This window comes from Charadrius vociferus, unplaced genomic scaffold (assembly GCF_000708025.1).
Source record: "Charadrius vociferus isolate BGI_N301 unplaced genomic scaffold, ASM70802v2 scaffold134, whole genome shotgun sequence".
NCBI classification, from domain to species: Eukaryota; Metazoa; Chordata; class Aves; order Charadriiformes; family Charadriidae; genus Charadrius; species Charadrius vociferus.
Genome location: NW_009648333.1, coordinates 1,429,721 through 1,441,920, shown reverse-complemented (window position 1 = coordinate 1,441,920; position 12,200 = coordinate 1,429,721). Strand labels below are relative to the sequence as shown.

Sequence of the window (12,200 nt, the reverse complement as noted above, 5' to 3'; positions counted from 1 at the left end):
TTTACCACTGCATTACAAGCAGAGACAGATGTAGTACATCACAGTGCAAGTAAATCTTCCATTAGTACTCAGTTAAGCTTATGCAAACATTTCACAACCTTTTCCTTCAAAAGTTGTCATAGTACATCTCATGGCATTTTTCTATACAAAAACTTTTAAGACATCTCTTACCTTAGTGTTTCCAAAGAACTCCTTGTATTCCCTCAACAGCCTTTGGTTTCTAAATAGATCTGCAATATAAAATTGTTATTGCGAATCAGAGAATTCTTGTTGGAAGGGACCTTTAAGATCATCAAGGCCAACCATCAACCTAACACTGCCAAAACCACCACCAAACCATGTCCCTAAGCACTACATCTACCCGTCTCTTAAATACCTCTTACTAGTAACCAGTAGTTTCAGGAATTGAAGTCTTTTATGCAGCAGCCAACTTCTAGTAAGAGCTACATGGTCTATCTTTGTGAAAAACTCCTCTCCTGGTATTGCTAAACACATTGTTATATACTCATGCAAATGCCAAATACAATCTGTTAGGATCCTATACATTGTTGCCACTTCTACCAATAAAGGATGATACCCAGAGGGAAAAACTCAAAATAACTGCACCAAATCCAGGCATTCTACTGCCCCCCTCCTGCCCCTTAACCACAAAGGAGAAGGGGGAAGGATGTTTCAAAGCAAGTCTCTTAACATCAGTATTTTTCCATCCACTAATGATGTTCAGTAACTTCAAAATACACATTGGTATACTACAGTATGTAGAAGCTGTAGTGATAGATTTTCCCCTAAAGAGTTATACAAAATACATTGTGCACAACAATTTAAATAGATTAAAACACCCAGTGGAGTACAAGGATAGTCTATAAAAAAGAGGAGTCACTACTTCAAGTATACAATGTTTCAGTATGCAATGATGACTTAGCTTTTTTTTTAATCTAATTCTTTGGATTAGATCCAAGAATTATTTTGCTGTTCACTAAAGATTTTGAAGTTACTGACTGCACTCTCAGTACAAACAGGTACAAGTGCCCACAGCTCTAGCCTTTTTACTAGGAGGGTGTTACAGTGGCACAACTGTTTAAAAAAAAAAAAAAATTGAGAAGACCTAATTTTAAGATGCATAACTGGAATAAGTATCTTGAAGCAATGCTGCCTCTCCTGTGATTTTAACTGACTAGACAGAACAAAATCCATTACAAATTACTGATTTGAATGTGTCTGTAATTGATAATACCAGCAAGGATGACAACAGTAATTCCACCACTTCTGAAGCACAAAGGTAAGCTGAATTCATTTCAGATGAAAAATAAATGACTAATGGTATGGTATCAAGATCTGGATTGGTTTTATGTCTTTTAAAAATTCTTAATAAAAAAATCCAAAACCATTGAAAATGTTAATTATAATCTAAAAATTGAAAGCCCTCCAATAAAAAATTACTATAGATGTCAACTGAATGTATATTCTTGCTGTATCACAGATGATAAATTGTAAGATAGTAACAGACCGTATCTGCATAGATAGTAATGTGCTACTCTAACACTATGTTATAAAAACTAATCAGTAATTGCTAATTCCAAATTTGGATGTTCTCAATGAAATAACACACTATCTAGTGGATTTCTAACAATGATATTTTGTTGTTTATATTTGAAGTTACTGGAAAACTCTGTACTCACTTTCTCTGTACTTGATCTCTGCCTCTTTACGTCGTTTTCTTTCTCTAGCAAGAGCCTCTGGACTACCCCAAACTTCAAGAGACCTGCACAGAGTAAAAGTAACTCAGCAATGGTTCTATTTATGCATCTTTTCAGTTTGACGTTACAATTGCCTTTCCTAAAAGCAGAGCATCGCATCATTCATTCCGATAAGAAGCCACACAGACTACTTCACAGAATAAAAAGCTGGGCAACAGGGGACTGAGGACAAGCACTTCAAACTTTAGACACATGAAACATACCCTCCAATCTTATATACACCATGTAATTACTACAATAATGAGGATATAAAATGGAAAACACTACTGCCCTTTCACATGGTAAACCTGACTTTCAAAAGTTTTCTCTCTCTCTGATATAATCCATTTTAAATGATCCAAACATTTTCCTTCATAAAAGCGTGCTTACTTTGCCTCCACATCCGATCTCAGGTACACAGTGAAAGTCTCAGTGTCATCATGGGGGCTTCGTCGTTTAATTTTCCTCAGCTGGTCTAAATCACTAAGGAAAGCGGACAAACAGTTTAGTGCAAGAAAAGGTTCATATTCTAATTTTACTGTTATGTCTGGGTGTCCACAATGTTGCTATTACTAATTTGCAGTATAAAAAAGTTGTTTACTTGAGCCAAACAGAACAGATCTCTAGGACGCTATTGAAAATCACTGTGTTTTCCACACTCAGAAGTTCAAATCATGTCCTCAAACTATGAGACACTATACACAGAAGACAAAGTAATAAAACATTGAATAATAAAACATCCAAGGAATGATCTGCATGTAACTGGTAATGTGCACAAGTGCTAAACAAGAGTGTTCACGCCTTAACATCTCTAAATGGAAAATAGAAGTCACGTGACATGAAAAATTAAGACATCTAACCTCAAAACCTACATACCCAGCGCAAGCTGCAAAAGGTTGGAAATAACAAAACTACTTGGGGGAACAGATAAATTTCCTGTGCTGAGCTACCCATTAGGGCTTCTACACTAAGAAGCATCAGGGTTTGTTTTGTTTTTTTTTTCCTAAATACAACAGAACATTTCCTTTTTAACCCACCCAATTATCTAGTCCTTTTTTCTTTTTTTTTTTGTTTTTTTTTTTCCCCCCTTTTGGTCAATCCAGCAAAACCTTAGCAAGGTATTTCACTGCACAACAACCCAGTTATGATAAAAATATGGCAGAGGACTAAGCATAGTTTGTCACTGGATTATTACCAAAGACCAAATCTGGTGACTTACAATGTGTACAAACTGGGGAGGAACAGTGACAGCATAAACAGTTATAAACAAAGCTGCCTAAGCCTTGGGGTCACACACAAATGCATGAAATGCATGAAATCTGACAGACACCTCAACTATAGCGATATTCAGTAAGACCTGCCGGCAGGCATAACACATAGTAAAAGGCAGTAAATACGAATCAAGTAATAATAGTTAGGTTACAATGAACCAGATTACATTTTACTCCAAATTACAGACCTCAGGTAACATGAAGTTTCCACTGATCTTTTAGAGATATTCACATCAAACCATCATGACCCCAAACAAGACTTATTTGCCATTATCCCCTATGAGTAGCTGCTCTAGAGGTAGACTTCCCCCCAAGCAGCTTTATGGTCATATAAGTACAAATAAATTACTTTAAGAAGCCACTATGGAAACATGCAAACTAAGCGCAAGTAATCCACTGTAATACTAAGTAAACAAGAACTAACTTCAGCCAGTTATGATTATGTATACCACAAAAGCATTTAGAAAACACTGCTGTGCAAAATCACTCTACAATTACTTTTGAAGCACATACAAACAAATATTCACAATTTACATTTCAATTCAAACCCATCATACCTGGATTTAAGACAGAACTCATTTATTGCTCTGACTCCAGTGATGAAGTTGTTCTGTGTGTATTTTGGTCCATACTCTCTTTTTTTAAGGACTGCTTTCACTTAAAAACAGAAACAGATAAGCAAGTTAAGTCACTCAGCAGAAGCTTCAAAAGGTAATTCAATCTACAGTCATATCATTACAGAATCACAGAACGGTCAGGGTTGGAAGGGACCTCTGGAGATCATCTAGTCCAACCCCCGATACCTCTAAGTGGAGGTTTGAAACACATGCTTGTCAGTGACACAGAAAACTTACAGTAAAGAGAGGCATGTTCTTCACTGTGGAAATGAGTAAGAGCAGAATTATTTACCTCCAAATGTGCTACTTGCTAAGTTGTAATTCAGGGATCTCAGACATACTACACACTTACCTAACAGTCAGCTACCTGTCCAACTTTGATGGTGCTTAGCTGTGACAGCACTCAAATATGGCAAACCCTTGCTCTAGCAACTGAAATAGCAACATAGAGCTCCATTTCTTTTTTTCCAACACTTAACGAGTTCCACCTTCTTCAGATAAGATTTTTGACCTTTGCAGACCATACAGAGAACTGAGACAGACTATATGCATTGTTGTTGACAATCATTACTTTCAAAATTAGCACATGTAATATTGGGCATTTATAACAGTTAAAAATATACGTTCTTTATTTATAATGCTTTTTATGTCTAGAAGATGTACTCTTATCACATCAGATTTTCACACACAAGGAAAAGAATATCACACCTATTCAGAAAAAGGATAAATGGAATTTTAAATTTACGCCATTATCTCCTGCTTGTCTATATGTATGTAACTTCATCTTATTTTCAAATGTAAGTCACTATACACTCACTTCTGTTAAAAATGTTATGCGCACTGGAAGAAGAGTTACATCTGCTGAATGATATAACATTAAAGAACAACTGAAAACAAAAAGCTCAAATTCTGCAGGCAAGACACACACATGAACTCCCCGCATATCATAGGATTGATACAATTCCTATAGTTAGTCCAGAACTTCTCCACAATTCCTATAGTTAGTCCAGAACTTCTCCTTAACCACAGAATACTTACAGAAAGATACTGCATTTAAAGACTGAGAAAAATTTTCCCAGAGTTCTACATTGTCTCAGAAAGAAAATACTGGCCCACTGTTAAACAGGAGAGGTGAACTGGGCACAAACAACGTTGAAAAGGCAGAAGTTCTCAACACATCCTTCACCTCTGTCTTTCCCAGCACTGTTGGGCCCCAGGCCTTCAGAACAACAGTCCAGGTTGATCCAAACAGACCCACCGTCATTGAAGGACACTGTCTACCTGGATTTCTCCACGGCTTTTAACACGGTCCCCCACAGTCTTCTCCTAGAGAAACTGATGTTGCAGTCTAGGCGAGTGGTCCATGCAGTGGATGGGGGACTGGCCAACAGGCCGCACCCAGAGGGTGGTAGTAAATAGCTCTTTTTCAAACTGGAAACCTGTCACAAGTGGGGTCCCCTAGGGATTGATATTGGGCCCAACGCTGTTTAATATCTTTGTAAGTGATCTGGATCATGGGATCAAGTGTACCATGACAAAGTTTGCCAGTGATACCAAACTGAGTGGGGAAGCGGACACTTGGGAAGAGAGAGATGTCCTGCAGTAAGACCTGGACAGGCTGGAAGAGTGGGGCTAACAAGAACCTTATGAAGCTCAACAAAGACAAGCGTAAAGTCTTGCACCTGGGAAAAACATAATCCAGGAGTGCAGCGCAGACTGGGATCTACCTGGCTGGGGAGCAGCTCTGTGCAAAGGGACCCAGGGGTCCTGGTGGACAACAAGCTCAATATGAGTGGACAGTGTGCTGCTGCAGCAAAGAAAGCCAACAGGATGCTGGGTCGCATCAACAAGGGCATCACCAGCAGAGACAAAGTAGTCATTATCCCACTCTACTCAGTGCTTGTCAGGTCACACCTGGAACACCACGTTTGGTTTTGGTTCCTGCTGTACAAAAAAGATGTGGACAAGCTGAAGAAGGTCCAGAGAAGGACAAAGATGATCAAAGAATGGAAAAGCCTGCCAGATGATGAAAGGCGGAGAGAACTGGGTTTGTTGAGCCTTGAGAAAAGAAGGCTTAAGGCAGACCTTATCACCATGTCCCGGTATTTAAAGGGTAGCTACAAAGAAGATAGAGGCTCCCTTTTTACAAAGGGTCACAGGGAAAAGACAAAGGGCAATAGGTACAAGTTACTCCTGCGGAGACTCCAATTAGACACAAGAGGAAAATTTTTCACAATGAGAACAATCAGTCATTGGAATAATCTCCTTAGAGAAGTGGTGGATTCCCAACACCGGACACTCTTAAGATTCAGCTGGACAGGCGGCTGGGACATCTTGTCTAGACTGTGCTGTTGCCAAGAAAGATTGGACCAGATGATCCTTGAGGCCTCTTCCAGCCTGGTATTCTATTATTATTTCTGAGTTTTGAAAGCTTAAAGGCAAAACATATTGCTTGACACTCAACAAGCCACTAACACTACAGGTATCAATATTTACCATAATAATCTGATTTCTGTCATTCAGTTTGAACTTAAGCAATTGTTAAGTACTTGAATAATCACACTCCTCCTACAATGCTCCTGAGTGAAGGTGATAAACTAGAGATTTTCTAAAACAGGTCATCATTTACTAAGGCTAGAAGAGGATGAGCATTTTTAAACAAGAAGAATGCTTCCAATCTTTTCTTATTTAAAACAGATCTATATCCAAATTGTATTAACCTCAGTAAAAAATAACTTGTGGATTTATCAAACACTTACTAATCCATCTTTCAGAAACACAGGTAAATTTCACTAAAAGAAAATACTATAGGCAATTGTAAATTGCAGCGTATCTCAACAATCCTACCCCTAGTTCAAATAACTGTATAAGTTTGTTGATTAATTTTTCGTTCCCTCCACATTTATTTGGTATTTCCAAGAGAAGGACAAAGCTCAATAGAAGATGATATAAATAAAACACTAAATGGATCGCTAATCTTAAAAATGTGTGCTTTTAAAGATGTTATTGTCTTAGTAACACTTGGATCAATACGTTTCTAGTCACAGCAGCATCTGAAGACTAGAATTCCACTAGAAACTATCAAAATCTTTAACAAACATTCTTGCTTGTGTGTCTATAATCCACAAAGGCAGAACTCTCTTCTACTGAAAGATTATTTTTTTTTTTTTTTACAATTATTTCAGTCTATCTAATTTCTCCTATCTACCTTGTATGTTCCCCCTGCATTCATAACAGTAAGTGACAACAGACCCAAAAATTAACATAAAGGATGTAGACAAAAGTGTATGGAAAATATACATAGACACTGATCTCACCTTGTTACTGACAATACATGATTTGATGTTTCTTTAAGGTTACAGAAAGGCAGGAAGGCATTTTGATACAGTTTATAGCCTGAGTCACTTTTATTCCAGTGATTTTTTTTTTTGATGGAGTTTAAAGAGAAATGGCAATTTCTATTTTGATAAAATTCTTCCCATACATCGAATGCTAGAAGTGATCAAAACCACAGGAGTTTTTAATAGCATAATTCTCACAGTAACATAATAGAAACTACCAGAGTGAAAATGAAGTGAAATCAAGTTATGATAAACTAAAAACATGAAAGAAAGTTTTGCTCTTATTTTAGCCGCTTCGGTTTTTAAACAATGTAACTAAAGACAAAAGCATGTATTTACTACAGGCATAAATGGGAACATTACAGGACTCAGATTAGGCAGTTCATGTGGTCAAAATATATTTAGAAGCAACACTGATTAGATTAACTCATCAATAAGAAGGAGCAGAGGAAGACTTAGAACAAGGAACGGGGGAAGATCAAGTATTCAGCTTAGCCACATTAAGCCTGAGACGGTGAATGGACGTGCCTAAAAACACACAAGGAGGACAGACTGTAGTAACAGATGAGAAAACAAATTACGTCTTTTCCTGACAAATTCACCAGCTTAAATGAAACATAAACAGACAGAGAAGAGTGAGTAATCAGAAGGAATACCTCTATATTTGACTTTTCAGGGGTCAGTTCCAAACAACTGGGTACCAAATAAAGCTGACACACAAGTATGTTTTAAAATGTTATTCACAGAACTTGTTACACAGTTGAAGAGGAACCACAGTTTCCTTACACACATCTTTTTTGACTACTAGCAGACAGCAGCAACGTTTCAATACAGGCAGTATTTCTTTACCTTTTACTTGGATTGGCTCTTTAAGGAAAGACTGCTTTTGACCTGCATTGCTCGTATCTTGTCCTGTAAAATAAAAATAAAGTTCACTGTAAATATGTAAGTATCTACTTTTGTTTTAAGTAAAGAGTTTGGTTGATGTAACAAAACAAGAATATATCTTAATATTGCTTTCCATCCTGACAATTAAAAAACATTTTTGTCAGATTGCCAAGACTTAAAACTCTCAAAAGACAGAAATATTAAAGAAAAGAATAACAAAATAAGACATTTAATATAGCATTGGCCAGTAAACTCTTAGCAGCTTGCAGAAGAGTACCAACTCACAACACACTTCATAAAGCATCCTGAACTTCTAAAAAATATTTTTAAAATGTACTTATACTTTGGGGCCAGTTTTATGCAAAAGTTTAGATCAGTAAGTATAATAAAATCTACATAGTTTATGGTTGCTGATTACCCGAGTCTCATAGAGCTTTCAAGCTGTAATTCAATTTTACGAGACTAACGCTTTTTCACTTACAAAAACTAGCTCCTTAAAATACAGAGTATTTAAACTAAAATCCACAACTCCTGTGGCACAAGCTGGAGCTCGAATGAAAGCAAAGTATTTTAGCATGTTTTCAAATTTGAGGATATGACTCAATAAAAAGCCAATAAAACATAATTTACAGTCCTGTTCAGTAAATCTTCATATTTGGAAGATAATTCATTCCAGTAATTTCAGTAAGATTTCTACTTGGAAATCAGAAGTACTACTTAAAAATACAAACAAACATTGCATCCTTATCTTGTATATCTTGACATAGCTTTCAGAACAAAAACCTTATGATTCTAACACATTGAACCAACATACCCACTCTTTTGTACCCTAACACTAACATTGGAGGTTTGTCACACATCCACAGTCATTAACAGAATTAAAACCAACCTTACTGGAAGTGATAGATTTTTAAAAAATTGAAGGTTTTTCAGGCAGGTTTGTGTTTATTAATGAGATTCTCCTAGCTTAACATGCTACTGAAATTACTCAAAGGTCAGATATTCTTGAAGCTTGGCCTACATAACCATCTTTCCATCAGGCAGTTAGTTATTGGCCTAACAGCAACTGAGGACTACGACTAATAACAATCCAAGTATACTTTCTTGGAAAATAGCACTTACAAAGTTATGAAATTGATCTTATTACAAAACAAATAAGGCTGGACCGTAACTAACTAGCACTCCTAAACCAGTCATCCCTATCAGATATTGTTTGACTTGTAAACAAAAGCAAAAAACCTTTTGCTGTCCCTTTCCTTTCTTTTCTTACCTGGTTTAAAACAGCAGGCAGCCAATCTATCAATACACATGATCAAAAACTTCAGCTAAGATTGCTTAGCAAGAACTGAGTAGCAGCTTCTTTTCAGAAACTCTGCGTGCAACCATTTATGTCACTAAAAGAAATATCACCAAAAGTATTTAACAAAAGACTGGGTCATAAGATTTCAAAGGGGAAAAAAAAAGGCACAAAAATATCAAGATTTATATCTATGGACAAAAACCACATCAAGTGCCCTCTTAAAGTTACTGCCTCTGCCTAGAGATCAGACAAAATCACAGTGCATCAGTGAGGAAAAAAAAAAATATACGTAATACTTCAATTCACAACTACTGTTTTTCAGAGAAGCAGAGGTTGCTATGATAGAACTTTCAAGATGAGTACATTAATATTTTTAGTATCACACTAACAGGAAAAGTATTTCCCAAGTTTACTGATAAAGAAATGGAGGTCCAGAAGAGATGCATTATTTGCTACATATTTAAGTTACTGGAAAAGTATGGGAATCTTTACAAGTAGCATATTTCCTTTTCAGAATTCTATCAAAATGTGCTTTTTAAATAAACAGTAGTAATATGTCCATAATGCATAAGAACATTCTATCCACCTGGCTCCAGAAAACACCCCCTATCTGAAGCGTGCATGTAATGATACGCATTCCAAACTAAACTTCAAAGTGATTGTTCACTTATGCACAGTATCTTTAAGCTACAGTTTCATATACCTTCACATATGTCAGCCCCCTACTCTCAACAAGAGGTACGTCTCTCACAGTGTCCATGTGGCACAGTTCCACTCAAGGCTTACTATGACTCAAGGCCACAAAGGGCAGCATCTCTCCTCCAGCCATTTCAGAGACAGTGAGCAGATCAGCTTACTGATCTATCTGAACCCTAGCTCTGCAAAACAAGAAAGCAATTTATTTTTCACAAAACAGGCCTAAACATCATTAATTCCAGCACAAGAGAGGGAGTAATCAGATAGGGGTGGGAAAAGGTGGAAACACCCCTTGTCATCAGGACAATCAACAATTATATAAACTTAAGGCAATCATAAAAGCAATAGTGCTAAACTACCCTCACATGTCTGATTTTTAACACCAGTAACTGCACATTAAGAATCCAGAAAATACCAACAACAACTGGCTCTACAGTCTTTCAATATATTCAGGTAGACATTCCTCTGCAAGAATCTCGCCCTTTAGCAACCATCTTCAGCTCAAGACTCTCCAAGAAATACAAACAGTCATAACTATTATCCTCTTCTAAAATCCAATCACAGACTTAAGAAACAATATCTAATTGTTACACTTAGAACAACATTTAAGATCCACTTTTGTACTTCCAAACATTAGAAAAGTAATACTCTTAGCTGGCTATAGTTACTAGCTTTTAAAGGCTGCTGCAAGTCTCGGGAATTTATAAGTTACTGAAGAAAGAATGAATACCTGCCAGCCTGACAATGAATAGAAGAAAATTTTCTTTAGTACACCACTTAGTTTTACACAAAAGCACACAGAAAGAGAGCTTTCATTTTAAAAAGCATTTGTTAACTCTTAAGCACAGTAGTCTTCCAAACATGGATCTGTGCAGTTCTACCATTAATAAGCAGAAAAAATAGAGGATGTTACAATGGAGCAAGGACAAAACAGTTCTGAATTTCACAAGCACCTAACTAGCATGAGATTGAACAGCAAGGAGGGTCAGGTTACCTCCACTGTATCAAGTGTTTAATGTGAATGCTGCAGTTCTGACAACTGTCAGATTAGAAAGTTCTAGCAGATAAAACAGCTCAATCTTCTTTACCAGTCATCTATAGCCTGACTTGGAGAAATCACAGTGTTCAGTATTCACACTCGTTCAATCTTTATCACTAGTTCATTTCACACAACAAACCTGAAATACTACAAAAAGAATTCAAGCAAGCAAAGTGGTAAAAGACAATTAACACATCCCAGTTCTTATCCCTTAAGTTACCTAATCCCTCTGACATCCACATGTTATCATCACCACTTTACATTTGATTGTTCTTAAATCCTTTAAATACTGGAATGACAAAGAAATCTCAGCATTCCCTCCTGATTATGCATTTGAAATTTATATCTAGATGTACACAAGCAACAAAGACTAAGAATTCTGCAACCATAATATCAAACAATTGGAAAAAAAAAAGTTATCAATTCTTGAATACATAAAGTTTTTACATTTATAAAAATACTCTTTATTTTAGCTTAGTACTACCTGTTCCAACTTTATGCAGGGTTTCTTGAGGGGTTGATCCATTTGTGTCTTCTGATCCAAGATCTTTTTTCTGACCATTGGAGGTATAAACTCTCACTTGACTCATCAACTGCACAGGCAGACGATTGCATGGTATAAAATAAGACAGACTCCCACTTTTCATTGAAGCTTGCCATCCTAAGAGAGGGAGGAAAAAAAGGTGTTTCACTTTGGAAGGAAAAAGAAGGGAAAGTGGACCAGCTGCACCAGCAGAAGTTATGGAAAGTTAGCTGTTAAGTACTTATTTGTGCTTGTTTTACCCATGTTTAGGAATTTAAAAATGGGAGCACACAGCATGCTTTCATTGCCTCCCTTTAACCATTGACTTTTAAACATCATTCTAACATTAGGGTTTTTCCCCCATACAATCAGTATACACCTTTTCCAAACACCTCTAGATGATCTTGAGGGCGGGTGAAAAGAAAAAAAAAAAAACCACCAAAGCTATTTGATAAGACTGGCTAACTGATGCATTAAGTCCTATGCTAATCACACTGCCTCAAAATCTTTAAAAAACAAGCACTGATAAAAGAATAAATACAGACCAGTACAAAACTATTAGCCACTGTTGTCATTTCACTTCACTCCATGTACACTCTGTACAAACCGCAGCTTACCAATCAAGAAAAACTGAACTGGGTGCATTACACATTAAGAGCAACTTGCTACAGAAATTATGTTGAAAAGTGCACATTATATAAAACTTTATAGAGAAGAAACTTAAATGTTACAACAATTCACAGAAAAAATACAAGATAAATATGTAAAAAGCCTACTGAGAAATCACCC

General features: G+C 36.5%; 1 protein-coding gene across 1 annotated transcript in view; it reads right to left on the bottom strand.

The window, feature by feature from the left end:
• Nucleotides 1-11,635, bottom strand: part of SLC30A9 (solute carrier family 30 (zinc transporter), member 9) — a 35,105-nt gene extending 23,470 nt beyond the window's left edge. The window contains exons 1-6 of the mRNA XM_009884957.1: nt 11,373-11,635; nt 7,815-7,877; nt 3,565-3,664; nt 2,127-2,219; nt 1,680-1,762; nt 172-230 (exon numbers count right to left, since the gene is read on the bottom strand). Coding sequence (XP_009883259.1) covers nt 172-230; nt 1,680-1,762; nt 2,127-2,219; nt 3,565-3,664; nt 7,815-7,877; nt 11,373-11,535 — 561 coding nt within the window. The 5' untranslated portion in view covers nt 11,536-11,635. The remainder of the gene's footprint in view (nt 1-171; nt 231-1,679; nt 1,763-2,126; nt 2,220-3,564; nt 3,665-7,814; nt 7,878-11,372) is intronic.
• Nucleotides 11,636-12,200: the final 565 nt, after the last annotated feature.